Source organism: Ahaetulla prasina, chromosome 4 (assembly GCF_028640845.1).
Source record: "Ahaetulla prasina isolate Xishuangbanna chromosome 4, ASM2864084v1, whole genome shotgun sequence".
NCBI lineage: Eukaryota > Metazoa > Chordata > Lepidosauria > Squamata > Colubridae > Ahaetulla > Ahaetulla prasina.
The window spans coordinates 16,418,217-16,437,380 of record NC_080542.1 but is presented as its reverse complement, the minus strand read 5'-3'; the positions used below and the strand labels follow the sequence as shown (position 1 = coordinate 16,437,380).

Below are 19,164 nucleotides of genomic sequence, written 5' to 3'. Positions count from 1 at the left end.
TCTGTAATTAAACCTCCTGAGAATCTGAAGTAGTTTAAAATGGCAAAATAATAATAAAAAAAGGCTTTCTCTTTTGAACAATGAATCATAAAAGCTAAGAGGTTCTTTCCTTCTGAAGAAAAATCTCACAAACATCTGACATTCTTTGACTGGAAAAATGTGATGGAAAACATATGTGACAGCGACGTATAGATATCAAATCTTCCAGAGAGAACATTTCCAATATGTTGAGAAAAGAATGACTGAGCAGAAACTCATTTTTTTCCTTCTGTATTTAATTTTTTTTAGCTGTCAAAAAGTGATAAAATAATCAATAGACATTGTTGGTGGCTAACTAAACAAACATTAAACTTTATTTAAACTTTGTTAAATAAAATAGAGCAAAGACTAATAAGTTATCCATATAGTATGAATTAGAATTATTTCCAATTAGGGCTGAGATGGCTCAGTGGTTAGAGTGCAGTACTGCAGGCTAATTCAGCTGACTGCTAGCTGCTGTTTGGCCATTCAAATCTCACTGGGTCCAGGTTGACTCAGCCTTCTATGCTTCCGATGTGGGTAAAATGAGGACCCAGATTGTTGGGAGCAATAGGCTGTAAGCAGTATATAAATCTAAGTGCTATTGCTATTTCAGTCCCTCAGATTATTATTTAAACTAGGTCATATAGAAACATATTGCCTCCTCTTTAAAACATTAAGTATTTTAAACAATACATAAGAGACCCGTATCCTGCATTTATTCCTTGGTATAAAGAGAGTAATTTTATTATCATTAACATAAGATTAGCCTCTGTGATGAACCCCAGATTTGATACAGCCAAAATTCTTCAGAAAATGATAGAATTCTTTACTTTAGGGATATAATTTAAAAATCACGTTTAAATCTTTGAGTATTATCATTCTTTCCAACGTAGTATTAACATGTTGTGATTTGACTGTGAAAGTTGGATCGTAAGAAAAGCTCAGCATCAAACAATAGAGGCCTTTGAACTCTGGTGCTGGAGAAGACTCCTGCAAGTCCCTTGGACTGCAAGGTGAGCAAACCAGTCAGTCCTAGAGGAGATTTATTTATTTATTTATTTATTTATTTGATTTCTATACCGCCCTTCTCCCGAAGGACTCAGGGCGGTGTACAGGCAAGATCAACCCTGACTGCTCTTTAGAAGGCCAGATCCTGAAGATGAAACTCAAATACTTTGGCCACGTAATGAAAAGGAAGGACTCATTGGAGAAGAGCCTAAAGATTGAGGGAAAAAGAAGAATGGGATGACAAAGTATGAGGTGGCTGGATGGAGTCAATGAAGCCATAGGCGTGAGCTTAAATGGACTCCAGAGGATGGTAGAGGATAGGAAGTCCTGGTGGAACGTTGTCCGTGGGGTCGTGATGGGTCAGACACGACTTCACAACTAACAACAACAACAACAACAACAACAATATGCTATGATTTAAAACAGAAACAAAGCATGGTTGGACACTGATACATCTTATGAGTCAGGGAAATCTCAAATTGCATATAATGTACACCCACCTATGCACAAATATCTCTTATCCAAATTTCTAGAAACATTCTTTAAGAGGTCCAATAGACATAAAATATCCCCTTCCCCAAATTAATTTTCTTCTGCAGTAATATGAAATATATTTTAGATTTCTTTTTTTAACTTCATCATTTTTATTTTTATTATATAAAACACAAAGAAGAAAACAAAATAGGAAATTAAGGGAGGAAAAGGGAATGGGGAAAAGGGGGTGTGAGATACAAGGGGGAAGAGAAGGGAGAAGTAAAGCCAAAGAATTTGAAAGTATAGAATAAGTTTTTTAAATAAAAATGGGGACAGCTCAGAAAGATTACTAAGTCCAAATAGAAATATAAATTATTTCCATAGCAAGGAAGATAAAGCAGGAATGGTTAAATTGATTACATTATTTAAAGAGGAAAATATGTTTTTATTTGGCTATCACTTCTGGAATTTGTGTTTATGAGGGAAAAAAATGAACCTTTAATCTTGGTTTCATTGATTAGAAAGATTTGGTGTTACAGAAATGGCTAGTTATGTAGTAATGTGTAAAAGCAAAAAGTTGAGGTTGGAGTGTGTTTATGTTGTGCTGTGCAAGGAAGAGTTGGAGGGTTTCTTAAACTTGATTTCCCCAAATTGGGTAGTCTAATTCTTTCTTCAAACACTTGCCTACAGAATTGAGCTTAATATTAATCCTGTTTTTCAAATTCCTTATACAATTGAACCGTTTATTTCAGTTCAAGGGCTCCCATTCTTAAGAACCTCCAAAAGAAACCTGGAACGCACAATGCATTGATCTTAACCCAGAGACTTAACATAGGTTTTTTTCCCCATTGAATTATAATTACTAAAATTTCACCTATATATTTAGACATACTGACTTGATGTACTGTGATATATTTTGAAAAAGAAAAACCCATGAAAACCCAACCTGAACAAATTGTATGTCCTAATTCTTACAGCAGTATACAGGTATTTTAAATTTCAAAGGCCAAAATTAAACGTTTTCCAGTTTGTGGTATAATCGGATTATGATTCGTATTACTTTTTTGTAAACCAGTCATTAAGTCATGTATGATTTCTGGAAACCCATGGACCACAGCACATCAGGCTTCCCATTCTCCAGTGTCTCCTGCAGCTTGCCCAAATTTATGTTTGTTGCATAGATGACATTATTTAACCTCCTCATCCTCTGCTATCATCTTCTCCTTTCGCCTTCTGTCTTTCTGGATCTCTAGCAAAGAACATTCAGGGTTGATTTCCTTCAGGATTGATGGATTTGATCCAAGTGAAGAGTCTTCTCCAACCACACAATTCAAAAGCATCAATTCTTCAGCGCTCATCCTTCCTTATGTTCCAACTCTCACAGGTGTACATTATTACTGGAAAAAAACATAGCTTTGACAATATGGACCTTTGTTGGAAAGGTGATGTCTCTGCTTTTTAATATAACTTTAGCAATGATACACCTATTTATTCAAAATGTCTGCATTGTGGATCTAGAGAAACAATTTTTATTCAAAATACTTTATTTCACATTGATTAGGCTGGAAGAACATAGCAGAGTAAGATTCTTAAATTAAATTAATGAATTAAAACAAGATTAGTGAAATATCGATTTTGACTTTAAGGAATGGCTTTTGAGTCAAAAGGGATGAATTCAGGAAGATAAGAATGTTTATGTTTTTTCTTCAAAGTTCCTTCTTTTCAACACTTTGATCACAGCCCTGTGGATATCCTTATTCCTCAAAGTGTAAATGATGGGGTTAAGAAGGGGAGTGACCACAAGATACAAAACTGCAATCTTTTTGTTCTTATCAGGAGATGAGCTTGAATGGGGTCTTATATATATAGAGATGATGGTTCCATAGAACAAGGTGACCACAACAAGATGGGAGCCACAGGTGGAGAAAACCTTATAACGTCCCGCAACTGACTGCATTTGTAGAATTGAATGCAGGATGCAACTATAGGAACACAAGATAATTGAAAAGGGAACCAGAACTACAACTACTGATAGACCATTAAGTATGTCTCTGGTATGGTTTACATCATCACATGCAAGAGCTAGCAAAAAACGCAGCTCACAGAAAAAATGGTTAATGTGTTTGGGACCACAGAAAGAATGACGAAAGATGCAAACAATATTCACCATTGAGATGAGGCAGCCTATGATCCAGCAGGAGATGGCAAGCAGATGTTGATGCTTTCTGTCCATGGCAGAGGCATATCTCAAAGGGTTGCAAATGGCCAAGTAGCGATCATAAGCCATGACACCCAACAGCAAACATTCAGTACTGCCCAAGCTCAGAGCAGTGCCTCCCTGTAAGATGCAACCTATCGTGGAAAGGACACCTTTTCCAGCCAAGAGTTGTGCTAACATCTGAGGCAAAGAGCTAGTGACATATGATATGTCCAAGCTTGCAAGGTGGCTGAGAAAGAAGTACATAGGTGTGTGCAGTTGAGCATCCATGTGCACCAATATGATGATCAGCAGGTTACCCAAAATTGTGAGCAAGTACATTGTTAGGAAGACCACAAATAGCACAGTGCGTTGATTTTGATGAGAGGTGAGTCCCAAGAGGATGAACCCTGTTTCTGAAGTGAAGTTCTCAGCGCCCATCTTGGCATTCTGTCTATAGACCACAGATAATGATGGACAATGACTTTAATCACAAAACATGGATGGGAAGAGGAAAAGAAATCAGTGCATCCTCTATAACACAATGTCAGCTAACAAATCTTGATTTCCAATGAATGTCTCTGGATTCTACCTTTTTATTAGTCAGAACAGTACCAAAGACATTGTCAACAGATTACTACAATGTGCTGTATTTCCCAGAAAACAAATCAATTCCCATTTCAGGACTGCCATTATGAAACCTGGATTTTGGTATGATTCACACATAAGTTATTATCCAGGCAGAAATCAATGCTTTAATAAAAACTGGAATTTGTGCCTAATACCTGTAGGAGGGCTATAGATCATTTTTAGAAAAAGTGACAGACATCAGATGGAAAGACAGTACGAAGTGATACAACACACTGTGTATATACTTTGTAATCTTGACAGAATGAATATACTGTATATCCTTAAGTAGCTTTGTAAGAAGTCCTTTGCCTATTGGGAAAGAATGCAGTCATCATCTTCTTCATTCAAAGTTACCAATAACATAGAAACATATAAACTTTTAACCCATATGAATTATTTCAAAGTTCTCAATATTTATTGAACAGTCCCTTTACATTATGAAATAACCAGATTGCGATTTATGCATTTCTTAGATTGTTTTATGACCCTATGGGGATCATAGGTTCTAAGATCTATTCTATTGATGCTACTATTATACATGAATTATGGTGACAATATCTCAGGGGGTTCTGAAATGGTAAGATTTGCCTATGTTTACGCATCATTCACTGGAAGTTGTGCAGCAACCACAGGTCCTGGATTTTGGAAGCTTTTTTGGCTGCTATACATGAGATTTAGATCCCTGGTAACCTAATATAAATGGGGCCATAGTTGGACTGGGAAATTGAAAAGATATCCTGGAAAAAGAAAAAAAGGAGGGAGGGAGGAAGGAGGGAGAGAGAGCGAGAGAGAGGGAGGGAGGGAAGGAGAGAGAGAGAGAGAGAGAGAGAGAGAGAGAGAGAGAGAGAGAGAGAGAGAGAAATATTGTCTTTGATTGCCAAGAAAATGGTATCAGCGAAATCCACAGGAGCTGAAGTCAATGAAAAATACTTTACCTTAATGAGGTAATTATTCAGGATCTGTAGAGAAGTGGGAACATGTTATCTTCCTTCTTTAATATAAGGGGAGCTTTTATCAGCTAGAGGCCCACTTAATGGAAATTACTCTACTCCCCTTGGTCCTCTTCAGTAAATCATTATAAATGTTTTGCTCCTTCTTTAAACCTCATAATTAATGTTATGATATGTAAAGAAAATACATCTTTACCTCATCAATTTTTGTTATAGTTTTAGGTTGATATTAGCTGGTTTCCAAGTAAGTATGGATGATGAAGAGTTTGGGAATTCAGTGAAATAGAAGAGAATACAGATATGGACAGATGTTGGGCTTCTGATACTTTATTTATGTAAATTAAATATGACAATGATTGTTCTGGTAATGTGGACTAAATAGGAGGGAAAAATATATGTTCCTTTCTAAAAGTTCAGTCAAACTAAGATGATTTTTCCATTTTCATGAGAGGTCCATCGGGAGTAAATTCTCCATGATTGTCAGGTGAGAGCAAGAAGAAGTACTTGTTAAGAGTCTCAAATAGAAATGTTGTTGCTACACAATCATGAGACAAAAATCTCACCACAATGACTGCATTCCCTTGGGAACAACAAACTAAGTCTAAATGACTTAGATGAGGCAATAGAAGGGGAACTCAGATGACACTAAACTGGCAGGAATAGCCAACACTCCAAAAGAGAAGCTCAAGATCCAAAAAGATTTTGACAAACCTGAATGATGGGCCCTATCCAACAAAATGAATTTCAATGTGGAGAAAAAGTTTTACATTTAGGCAGGAAAAATCAAAGGTATAAATACAGATTGGGTGAGACCTGGCTCAAAAATAGTAACTATGAGAGGGACCTTGGAGTCTTAATGGATGATCACTTGAATATGGGCCAGCAATGTACAGCTGCCGCCAAAAAAAGCTAATAAAATCCTGAGTTGTATAAACAGAGGCATAGAATCAAGATCATGTGAAATATTAGTACCACTTTACAAATCTCTAGTAAGACCATACATTGAATACTGCAACCAATTTTGTTCATCACACTGCAAAAAAGATGTTGAGACTTTCGAAAAAGTTCAGGGAAGTGCAACTAAGATGATCAAAGGCCTATAGACTAAAACATGAAGAATGGCTGAAGGATTGGGTTTGGCTAGAAGAATTAGGAGTGACATGATAGCAGTGTTCCAGTCCTTGAGGGGCTGCCACAAAGAATAGGGGGTCAAAATATTCTCCAAAGCACTGGAGAGCAGGACAAGAAACAACGGTGTGGAAACTAATCAAAGAGAGAAATAATCTGGGATTAAGGAGAAGCTTCTTAACAGTGAGGACAATTAACCAGTGGAACAGCTTGCCTCCAGAGATTGTAGGTGCTCCATCACTAGAGGCTTTTAAGATCAAGTAGGAGAACCTATACTATTTCAGATCTGAAATAGTACAGGTTTTCCTGCTTGAGCAGGGGGCTGGACTAGAAGATCTCCAAGATCCCTTTCATCTCATACATTCTATTCTAAACTAAGGCTTCAAGGATTCTGGAGGAGAACCAGCTAGTGCTACTCACTGTAGTGCAACGACTCTAAACTTGGGTCGCTTGTGACCTCTGCCTCCTGCCTAGCTGGAGATTCCACACCAAAATGATTAGAGCTTGATGATGTCACACTTTTGGAAGGCAAGACATCTAGAATACCTTTGATGAATAATTGTTAGATGTTCCAGAATAAATAATAAGCCATGGAGAAAGGAATATCCCTTAGAAATAGGAAGACGATGCCTATGAGTTCTACTATTCCTTATTCCCACACATTCTACTCTTCAGAGGGTTGATTAGAAGGGGTTGGAGGAACATTCTACATGGTGTTTTTTAGTTACTCCCTGTTGTAGAACTGTGAGAGGAGTTGCTTTTCAATTGGTTCTACAAAGGGTCATGGAATTCCAGTTTTACTTAATATACTGGGCAGAAAAATTCTAGGTAGACAGTATTGCCTCATTTTTATTTAAACTCTTTTAATTATAGATTTTGAAGCTCAAAACCCCCTCAAATGTCACAGATACCAATACTGTCAATCAAATTATTAATTTGGCAGAGGCAAATAACGTTCTGATCTCTCGCCTAAGAATTCATAGTAAATTTACAAAGATTTATATACAAGAGTCGCTCCTTAGCCAAAATTCCTTTAATTGGAAACAAAGAAAGAGAAATGATTTTTTGTGATATATCAGAAAAGTTAGCTTTGATTCAGTTTGGGAATAAATGACCCATTTGGAAAACATAATAGGCCAATATTTTTTATGTTTACTATAAGACGTACAAATGTTGCTTGAATCTTGACTTGTTGTTAGATCCTTTTAATAAGTGTGCTTTCATATAAAATAAATATCATTTAAAAATACAGTGATATTTCACAAGCATTTAGTCAAAATCATGTATTTTTTTAAAAAAAATGATAAAAACAAAAATAAATATTTTGATGTTTCATTATCAACATGAAATGATAAAGAACAATTATTTATTTATTTATTTATTTATTTATTTATTTATTTATTTATTTTATAGCATAAAATAGCCCATCTTAGCATAAAGTAACTGTGGCAGTTTAGAATATATATCTTTACAATATACAACATACTATTATTATTATTTTCTTGCATACATATTATGTTAGTCAAAGTCTTCTCAGCTACTGTTCAAATTAGGATGAAAGTAGTCTGCATAAGCATATGAAAAAAATCACATTAATGTAGACTTTGAAAGACTATGGATTGAGAAAAGGAACATCACCAAAACTTAAGCTCTTTGGATATTACAAATAGAGTAGAGTAGAGTAGAGTAGAGTAGAGTAGAGTAGAGTAGAGTAGAATAGAATAGAATAGAATAGAATAGAATAGAATAGAATAGAATAGAATAGAATAGAATAGAATAGAATAAGCCATGGAAACAAAGCAGCATTTTTCCAACCTCCAAAGATCTCTCCCTGGTCTTTGGAGGAAAATCAATTTCTGCTCCACAAGGTATTGGACTCTTCTTTGTTATATATCGATTAACACAAACTGGGTTGCTACTGTGAAATATATTTTGGCTTCCTTGCTTTTAACAGTGGACAGGAGAAGTTCAAAGTCTCCTTCCATCTCAATGTTCCCATTTCAGCAGACTCGATGAAGTACAGAGATGCTGATAGAAGAAGTTAGTGCTCCTATTTCCCATCTCTTTCCCTTAACATGCCAGCCTGCCTTGCAGAATACTGTCTTGCAATGTTCTGCATCCGATACTGGTTAGCAAAAACTTTCCATAAATTTGGGAAGATCCCTGATTAAAAATGTCAGGAAGCAGAAAATTTAGAAGATGAATTCTAAAATATCCTTCAGTGAAGAAAGTATGATGAGATAACCGCTGGGCCTTCATGAACTAACTGCTTGAGTTTTAGATGGCCCATAATTTAAATCTTACATTTTGAGCATACAATGGTTACAACTGCAAAACTATATGTCTATGAGCAAACACAGCAAAACTGTGTCACTGTACATTTTATATTGTAATTCAGGACAGTATTGTTAATTTTTGGTGTTGTTGGATTTGGTTATAAATCTTCCTCACTTTCTTCATCATTATCTTTTTTTATTTCCAGAGTAAAACTGATACTGCCTATGTGGCAAATTTTAGACATAGGCTTCTATTGTAATTCCTATTTAGCATTTCCCAGGGTTATCTTTCAGAAACAACGTTTTAATCACGTTAGATAGTATATGTTAGGCAGTACAATATTATTATAGCTGTTACAACGTAGAGCTACAATTTTTAATCCATTAGTATTAGATTGCAGTGAGTGATGAAAAAGGTACAATCTTTGCAGTGCTATTTCCAAATGAGTCAACTTTTCTTTGTAACAGTAAGAGAGTTAGAAGGGATCTTGGAGGTCATCTATTCTAACCCCCTGCTCACACAGGAGACCTAGGATTCGGACCTCTGAACTGCCAACCTTTCTGATTGATAAGCTCAGTGTTTTAGCCACTGAGCCACCTAGTCACGCTCTATGTAATTTTATTGTGAGTTTGAACAAAATTAAGAACATTTGCCTGAAAAATTCTTTTAATATTGTTCCATTTTTCTTACCCTTTCCAAGTATTAAGCATTTTGCAGTTCCTTTTCTGCAGTAGCTTTTCAGTAATTAAAAAAGATTGAGCTTTTGTAGCTTTTTGTTCCCAGCCTTTATTTGAAGAAAGTGAGAGGAATGAGAGTTAAATTGCATTCCGGTCAATTGTTAATCATCTCTGATGTTGCCGAAAACTTTTCAGAAATAAACAGCAGAATTATTTTAGTGAAATATTGATAATGACTTTAAGAAAGAAGCTTTGAGTCAAAAGAGATGAATTCAACAAGACAAGAATGTTTATGTTTTTTCTTCAATGTTCCTTCTTTTCCACACTTTGATCACAGCCCTGTGGATATCCTTATTCCGCAAAGAATAAATGATGGGATTAAGCAAGGGAGTGATTACAAGATACAGAACTGCAACCTTTTTGTTCTTATCAGGAGATGAGCTTGAATGGGGTCTTATGTATATAGACATGATGGTTCCATAGAACAAGGTGACCACAACAAGGTGGGAGCCACAAGTGGAGAAAACCTTATAACGTCCTGCAAGGGACTGCATTTGAAAAATTGAATGAAGGATGCAACTATAGGAACACAAGATAATCGAAAAGGGAACCAGAACTACAACTACTGATAGACCATTAAGTATGTCTCTGCTGCGGTTTACATCATCACATGCAAGAGCTAGCAAAAACCGCAGCTCACAGAAAAAATGGTTAATGTGTTTGGGGCCACAGAAGGAATGACGAAAGATGCAAACAATAGTGACCATTGAAACAAGGAAGCCTATGATCCAGCAGGAGATAGCAAGCATATGTTGGTGTCTTCTGTCCATGGCAGAGGCATATCTCAAAGGGTTGCAAATGGCCAAGTAGCGATCATAAGCCATGACACCCAACAGCAAATATTCAGTACTGCCCAAGCTCAGAGCAGTGCCTCCCTGTAAGATGCAACCTACCGTGGAAACCACTCCTTTTCCATCCAAGAGGTGAGCTAAAGTCTGAGGCAAAGAGCTAGTGATATATGATATGTCCAAGCTTGCAAGGTGGCTGAGAAAGAAGTACATAGGTGTGTGCAGTTGAGCATCCATGTGCACCAATATAATAATGAGCAGGTTACCCAAAACTGTGAGCAAGTACATTGTTAGGAAGACCACAAATAGCACAATGCGTTGATTTTGATGAGAGGTGAGTCCTAAGAGGATGAAACCTGTTTCTGAAGTGAAGTTCTCAGCACCCATCTTGGCATTCTGTCTATAGACCACAGATAATGATGGACAATGACTTTAATTGCAAAACATGGATAGGGAAGAGGAAGAGAAATCAGTACATCCACTATAACACAATGCCAGCTAAGAAATCTTGATTTACTATCTGGATTGTACGCTTTGATTAGTACAGAACAGAAACTTTTTGGCTGCTGTACATGAGATATAGATTCTTGGTAACCTAATAGAAATGGAATGGATGAAAGAAACATCATGGGGAAGAGAGAGAGAGAAACAGACTGTCACTGATTGCCAGGAAAACTCTGTTACTTAAATCCACAGGAGCTGAAGTCAACTTGAAACATTCTTTACCTTAATGAAGCAATTATTCTGGACCTGAAGAAAAGTGGGAACTTGTTATCTTCCTTCTTTAATATAAGGGGAGCTTTTATCAACTGGAGGCCCACCTAAGGGAAATTACTCCACTCCCCTTGGTCCTCTTTAGTAAATAATTATAAATATTTTGCTCCTTCTTTAAACTTCATAATTAATGTTATGATATGTAAAGAAAATACATCTTCATCTCATCAATTTATGTTAAATTTTTATGTTGCTATGAGCTGGTTTCCAAGTAAGTATGGATGGTGAAGAGTTTGGGAATTCAGTGAATTAGAGGAGAATACAGATATGGACAGATGTTGGGCTTCTGATACTATATTTACCTAAATCAAATATGCAATTTAGAACTAAATAGGAGGGAAAATATATGTTTGTTGCTAAATGTTCAGTCATACTAAGATGATTTTTCCATCTTCATGAGAGGTCCTTCAGGAGAAAATTCTCCATGATTGTCAGATGAGAGCAACCAGAACTACTGGTTAAGAGTCTCAAACAGAAATTTTGTTGCTACACAATCATGATATAAGAATCTCATCACAATGACTGCATTCCTTTGGGAATGATAAACTAAGTCTAAATAACTTAGATGAGGGAATGGAAGGAAACTCATCAAATTTGCAGATGGCACTAAACTGGCTGGAATAGCCAACATCCCAAAAGACAAGCTCAAGATCCAAAAAGATCTTGATAGATTTGAACAATGGGCCCTATCCAACAAAATGAATATCAGTTTTACATTTAGGCAAGAAAAATCAAAGGTATAAGTACAGATTAGGCGAGACTTGGCCCAAAAATAGTAACTGTGAGAGCAACCTTGGAGTCTTAGTGAATGATAACTTGAATATGGGCCAGCAGTTGTTCAGCAGCAGCAGCAGCCAAAAAAAAAAAAGAAGCTAATAAAATCCTGGCTTGTATAAACAGAGGTATAGAATCAAGATCATGTGAAGTATTGGTACTGTTAAAGTATTGTTAAAACCCTAGTAAGACTACACATAGAATGCAACCAATTTTGTTCACCATACTGCAAAAAAGATGTTCAGACTTTGGAAAAAGTTCAGAGAAGAGCAACTATGATGATCAAAGGCCAGGAGACTAACGCATATGAAGAATGGCTGCAAAATTTGAGTATGACTAGTCTAAAGAAAAGAAGAATTAGGGGTGACATGATAGCAGTATTCCAGTCCTTGAGGGGCTGCTACAAAGAATAGGGCATCAAAATATTCTCAAAAGTACTGGAGGGCAGGACAAGAAACAATGGTTGGAAACTAATCAAAGAGAGAAGCAATCTGGAATGAAGGAGAAGCTTCCTAACAGTGAGGACAATTAATGAGTGGAACAGCTTGCCTCCAGAAATTGTGGGTAGTCCACCACTGGATGTTCACTTGTCTGAAATGGTATAGGTTCTCCTGCTTGATCAGGTGGGTGGGTTAGAAGACCTCCAAGGTCCTTTCCATCTCATTAATTCTACTGACATTCTAAACTAAGGCCTCAAGGATTCTTGGGGAGGACCAGCTTATGTTACTCACTGCAGTGCAACAACTCTAAATTTGGGCCCCTCTTGACTTCTCCCTCCTGCTAGCTTGAGAATCCACCTCAATGATAAAGTGATTTATGGAAGGCAAGACATCTAGAGTACCTTTGATGACTAATCATTAGATGTGGAATGATTTCCATAAGCTATGGAAAAAGACATACACCTAAGAAATAGGAAGATGATGCCTATGAGTTCTACTATTTTTTTTTATTTTGTCACAACAGTATACACAAACATCGTCATAAATAAAAACAACACATCATGAAAGAAATATATATATATATAAGTAAAAGTATGCAACAGCTATGTTAATTTGATATGATGAAGGGAACAATAGGACAGGAACGATAGGCACTTTTGTGCTCTTATGCACGCCCCTTATAGTCCTCTTAAGAATGGGGTGAGGTCAATAGTAGACAGTTTATGGTTGAAGATTTTGGGATTTTGAGTAGAGACTATGGAGTCAGGTAATGAGTTCCAAGCATTAACAACTCTGTTACAGAAGTCATATTTTCTGCAATCAAGTTTGAAGCGGTTGACATTTAGCTTGAATCTATTTTTTGCTCTTGTATTATTGCGATTGAAGCTGAAGTAGTCTTTTACAGGAAGAATATTACAATAGATGATTTTGTGTGTTAAACACAGGTCATGTCGAAGTCGGCGGAGTTCTAAGTTTTCTAATCCCAGGATTTCAAGTCTGGTGGTATAAGGTATTTTGTTGTTTTCGGAGGAGCGAAGAACTCTTCTAGTAAAATATTTCTGGACGTGTTCGATTGTATTAATGTCAGAAATGTGGTATGGGTTCCAGACGGATTAGCTGTATTCAAGAATAGGTCTGGCAAATGTTTTGTATGCTCTAGTTAGTAGTGTAGAGTTTTTGGAAAAAAAGCTGCGTAAAATTAGGTTTACAACTCTTAGAGCCTTTTTTGCTATGTAGTTGCAGTGGGCTTTGGCATTTAGGCAGTGGTGGGATTCAGCCAGTTCGCACCACTTCGGGAGAACCGGTTGTTAACTTTCTGAACAGTTTGGTGAACTGGTTGTTGGAAGAAATCATTAGGGCAGAGAACCAGTTGTTAAATTATTTGAATCTCACCACTGCATTTAGATCATTTGATATGAAAGCTCCAAGATCTTTGACAGGGTGGGGATCATCAGTAAGTAATGACTATCAAGTTTGTACTTGTTGATAGGGTTCTTTTTTCCAATATGTAAGATTGAGCATTTGCTGGTTGAGATTTGGAGTTGCCATGTTTTAGACCAATCGGAAACAAAGTTGAGGTCTTCTTGAAGGGTAGAAGTATTGTTAGTGGTATTAAATAGTTTGACATCGTCAGCAAAGAGAACACAATAATTTGAGATGAGGTCGCAGAGATCATTTATGTATAGTATGAAGAGCGTTGGTCCAAGAACACTACCTTGGGGAACACCACTTTTGACAGGAACAGGATTTGATATAGCGTTGCCAATTTTGACCACTTGTCTGTTTGAAAGGAAAGCATTTATCCAATTGTGAAGAAGTCCTGAAATGCCGTAGGATTTTAGTTTGAGGAGAAGTTTATCATGTACTACTGAGTCAAAAACTTTGCAGAAGTCTATGTAGATTGCATCTATTGCTTTTCCTTGGTCAAGGTTGGTAGTCCATATTTTTTTGCAGTGGAGAAGTTGTAAGTTACAAGACAATTTTTTTTTGAAACCAAATTGTTTATTAGAGAGAAGGTTGTTTGTTTCAAGGTGGAGTGTAATGGATTGGTTTATGATAGATTCCATTACTTTGCATGAGACACAACATAGAGAGATAGGTCTGTAATTTTCAACTAGGCTGGGATCTCCTTTTTTGAAGATAGGGATGACTGTGGCTAGAGACCAGAGTTTTGGAAGGGAACTAGTTGTGAAGGCTTTATTAAAGATTATGCTTAGGGGTTCAGCTATATTAATTGAAAGTTTTTTTAAAAAGTATGCACATAGTCCATCTGGTCCAATAGATAATGATGGTTTCAGGTTGTGAAGGGCTTTTTCAACATTATCTTCTGTGAAGTCTATATGTGTTAAGTCGTTGTTAACATTTTTGGTAGGATTGAGGAATGTCGGATATGAGCCATCGCTGTTTACAAAGACTGAGCCGAAGAATATGTTAAAAGGTTTGCTTTAACTGTTTCGTCAGTACATTCTTTGCTGTTAGGTTCTTTAGTGGTGGAATGGATCTTGTTTCTTTAAATTTATTGTTCACAAAATTATAGAAAGCACGATTGGAATTAGTGCGTAGAAGGTCTTCTTCTTGCTTGGTGTGGTAAATGTTACATTCTGTTTTTATTTGGTTGCAAATATTTCTGTAGCGGTTTTTGAAGTTTGCTACATAACCCTTTTTTTTTTCCCAGAGGGATTTTTTTTTGGATTGAAGCTTTTTTATTGATATGGGTAATTTGTTTTTTCTTTTGATTTTGGTGGTGATTTGTGATATGTATAGTTTGATGATTTTATTGATTTCAAGTAGGAATATTTTATAGTGGTCTTCTGCAGTGATACAGGTTGAGAATAGATTTTACCAGTCAAGAAATGAGAGATCATTGTTTATAAGGTCATAGTTGGCTTTTTTTAAATTGTAGTTTGGAGTACTATTGTTGTGACGATTTATGTGAGGGCGTATGTTTAGACAAAAGTCTATCATGCAGTGGTCACTGTTGGAAAAGGGTTCTTTTACTTGTAGTCCATAAACTGAGTTTGTGTTATTACAAAAGATGAGGTCGAGGCAGTTCATGAGTCTAGTATTGTTAGTTACTAGTTGTTCAAGACCTAGGTTTGTAACTGCGTTGTATAGTGTAGTATGGATTGGTTCGGTTGTATATTCATTTGTTATCCAGTTTATTTATTTTTATTTATTTTATTTTATTAGATTTCTAGAACGCCCTTCTCCCGAAGGACTCAGGGCAGTGTACAGCCAAGATAAAAATAAACAATGTACAATTAAAAATAAATTAAAAAACTTATTATACAGTTAGACCGATAAATTAAAATATATAATCTAAAAGAACCCAATTTAAAACTAAGAACAGTTAAATTTAAAATCTCCCCAATTTAAGAAAGCCCCACGCGGACAAACAAATATGTTTTCAGTTCGCGGCGAAAGGTCCGAAGGTCAGATATTTGGCGTAAACCGGGGAGAAGTTCATTCCAGAGAATAGGAGCCTCCACAGAGAAGGATCTTCCCCTGGGGGCCGCCAGCCGATATTGTTTGGCGGACGGCACCCTGAGAAGTCCCTCTCTGTGTAAGCGTACGGGTCGGTGGGAGGCATGAGGTAACAGCAGGCAGTCCCGTAATTACCCAGGCCCCAAGCCATGGAGCGCTTTAAAGGTGGTAACCAGAACCTTGAAATGCACCCGAAAGGCAACAGGTAGCCAGTGCAGTCTGCGCAGGAGACGTGTTACATGGGAGCTACGTGGAGCTCCCTCTATCACCCGCGCAGCTGCATTCTGGACCAACTGAAGCCTCCAAGTGCATCTCAAGGGGAGCCCCATGTAGAGAGCATTGCAATAATCCAGGCGAGAGGTAACGAGAGCATGAGTGACTGTGCATAGGGCATCCCGATCAAGGAAGGAGCGCAACTGGCGAACCAGGCGAACCTGGTGAAAGGCTCTTCTGGAGATGGCCGCCAAATGATCTTCCAGCGACAGCCGTGCATCCAGGAGAACACCCAAGTTGCGCATTCCCTCCTTTGGGGCCAATAACTCGCCCCCAACAGTCAGCTGCGGCTGCAGCTGACTGTATCGGGGTGCCGGCATCCACAGCCACTCCGTCTTGGAGGGATTGAGCTTGAGCCTGTTTCTCCCCATCCAGACCCGTACGGCCTCCAAACACCGGGACAGCACCTCGACAGCTTTGTTGGGGTGGCCCGGGGTGGAAAAGTACAGCTGAGTATTATCAGCGTACAGTTGATATCTCACCCGAAGCCACTGATGATCTCGCCCAACAGCTTCATATAGATGTTGAGCAGGAGGGGCGAGAGAATCGACCCCTGTGGCACCCCACAAGTAAGGTGCCTAGCGGTCGACCTCTGCCCCCCTGTCAACACCGTCTGCGACCGGTCGGAAAGATAGGAGGAGAACCACCGATAAACGGTGCCTCCCCCTCCCAACCCCCCCAACCGGCGCAGCAGGATACCATGGTCGATGGTATCAAAAGCCGCTGAAAGATCTAACAGGACCAGGGCAGAGGAATAACCCCTGTCTCTGGCCCTCCAGAGATCATCCACCAACGCGACCAAAGCTGTCTCCGTGCTGTATCCGGGTCGGAAGCCGGACTGGAACGGGTCTAGATAGACAGCTTCATCCAGGTACTGGGGTAGCTGCCGTGCCACGGCACTCTCTACAACCTTCGCAATAAAGCGAAGGTTGGAGACCGGACCGTAGTTACCTAAAATAGCTGGGTCCAAGGAAGGCTTCTTGAGGAGGGGTCTCACCACCGCCTCCTTCAAGGCGGCAGGGAAAACCCCCTCCAACAAAGAAGTGTTGATAATCCCCTGGAGCCAGCCTCGTGTCACTTCCCGGGAGGCCAGCACCAGCCAGGAAGGGCACGGGTCCAGTAAACATGTCGTGGTATGCAGCCTCCCCAGCAATCAAGTTTATAGAAGGTAGATTTAGGTCACCCAGGAAGATGAGAGGATATGGGCAAGAGGCAGCCCATGTTAGTAGTGAGGTTAACATATTTGCATGAGCGATGTCGTAGTCAGGGGCTCTGTAGCATAGTATGAATCTAAGTGTGGTGTTGGTGGACAGATCACATACAATAGTTTCACGAAGAGAGAGTTTATGTGCAACTTGGATATTTTTTAAGTTCAGTGGTTTTTTGTGTTCACGATCTGAACGAAGGACTTGGTATTCTTTGTTTGAAATAATAGAGTCAGTAAGGGATGAGTTTAGCCATGTTTCACAAACAAATATGATGTCAAATGTACCATTGTTTAATAAGAGGATAAATTTAGGTAATTTGTTTACAATACTTCTTGCATTTATTAATTTACATTTGAGACCTGTAGTATTTGGTGTAGGAGAGGTAAGGGGTGTGCATACCTAGTTTTGATTGGTAGTTGATTGAGGGTTATTTGTAACAGGTGGTAGAAGGAAGGTTGGTTGAGCAATGAGTGGTTGATAATTGGATGATTGGAGGTTTTGAATGGGTGGTTGAGGATTTGTAGGTTGATCAATGGGTTAATGGATGTTTCGATTTATAGATGGATGGATGCCTTGTCTGATGGATGGTTGAATGTTTTGATTGAAGTGTGGTTGAGTGATGGGGGTTTGATTGAAGGATTTTCTTTTTATGCAATCAGCACGGTAGTCAATGTAAAGGTTAGTTTCTCCTTCTTGTTGTCGTTTGAGCTCTGAACGAGATCTAATACATTGTAGGAATGATAAGTCTGGTCTAGCTCTAAGTTTGTTGTAGCTGAGGTTGTTTCTGGCAATTGTGTTTATCGTATAAATGTGATTTCTTTTGCTGGTTTCATTTTTGCATATGATTCTACAGAATTTAGGTGCTACTGAACCATTGCTGTATTTGAATTCAGGACCATCTCTGGAGACTTCGGTTATTTCACTAGGGTCGAAGGATGATAATTTATAATTTGAAATGATATTTCGTATTTTATCAATATCTGGTTCATTTGTAATATCTAGACCAAATAATATTGCATTTTGTCATTTTTTCTCTCTCTCAATTGTATCTCTTAGTAGTATTGCTATGTTGTTTGGTTGATTGGTAGATGTTTGTGGTTTAGTTTGTGTACAAGGCAATGTTTGTTGAATTGGGAGATGTTTTTGATCAGTTGTGTTTCCATTTATTTTGCTATAATTTTATTTTCAAGGTTTGCTATAAATTGAAAATAAATTCAAGGTTTGTGAAATATGCATCAAGTTGTGCATCTAGGTGTGCTAGTAATTTTTTTCTAAGTTTGTTTGAATGTTGTTAATGATGGTTTTTTTCAATGTTTGATATAATAGAGTTAGTGATAGTTTTTTCTAGATTAGCTTGAATACTTTTGATGATATTTTGTTGTGATTTTATAAATGTGTCTATGTTTAGTGAATTATCAGTTATTACAGTTATGACATAATTTTGTTTCGTATTGGTCATTATTTGCAGTTGCATCTATTGATCGAGAGCGTTTTGAATTTTTCTTGGAATTTCTGCCTGGCATGATTGATATTCTGTTAGTATTTTACAGTTAATTTTGCTGTAATTATACTAATGTTAATAATGTCATTCTTTCCACAAGATGGCAGTGTTGTAAAGATGGAGAATGGATGGATATAGGATGGACCAAATTTAGTGAAGTAGTATCTTTATATTACTTTCTCTACTCTATTCCTTATTCCCACACATTCTACTCTTCAGAGGGTTGATTAGAAGGGGTTGGAGGAACATTCTACGTGGTGCTTTTTAGTTATTCCCTGTTGTAGAACTGTGAGAGGAGTTGCTTTTCAGTTGGCACTACAGAGGGTCATGGAATTCCAATTTTACTTAATATGAGCCATGGTGGCACAGTGATTAGAGTGCATTACTTCAGCCTACTTCTGCTGCCTGCCGGCTGCCTGCAATATGGCAGTTCAAACTTCACCAGGCTCAAGGTTGACTCGGCCTTCCATCCTTCCAAAATGGGTAAAATGAGGACCCAGA

The 19,164-nt window shown here is 37.8% G+C and overlaps 2 protein-coding genes across 2 annotated transcripts; both read right to left on the bottom strand.

The window, feature by feature from the left end:
- Positions 1-3,196: 3,196 nt before the first annotated feature.
- On the bottom strand, positions 3,197-4,141 carry LOC131198019 (olfactory receptor 5P76-like). The gene has a single exon (XM_058182529.1). The coding sequence runs from the start codon at positions 4,139-4,141 to the stop codon at positions 3,197-3,199; it is 945 nt and encodes a 314-aa protein (XP_058038512.1).
- A 5,511-nt stretch (positions 4,142-9,652) lies between these two features.
- LOC131198018 (olfactory receptor 5P76-like) lies at positions 9,653-10,597 on the bottom strand. Its single transcript, XM_058182528.1, has one exon. It carries the CDS (start codon positions 10,595-10,597, stop codon positions 9,653-9,655), a length of 945 nt encoding a protein of 314 aa, XP_058038511.1.
- Positions 10,598-19,164: the final 8,567 nt, after the last annotated feature.

What these genes read in the sequence shown, in the direction of transcription:
- LOC131198018 (XM_058182528.1), bottom strand. Translation starts at nt 10,597, where the DNA reads ATGGGTGCTGAGAACTTCACTTCAGAAACAGGTTTCATCCTCTTAGGA.
- LOC131198019 (XM_058182529.1), bottom strand. Translation starts at nt 4,141, where the DNA reads ATGGGCGCTGAGAACTTCACTTCAGAAACAGGGTTCATCCTCTTGGGA.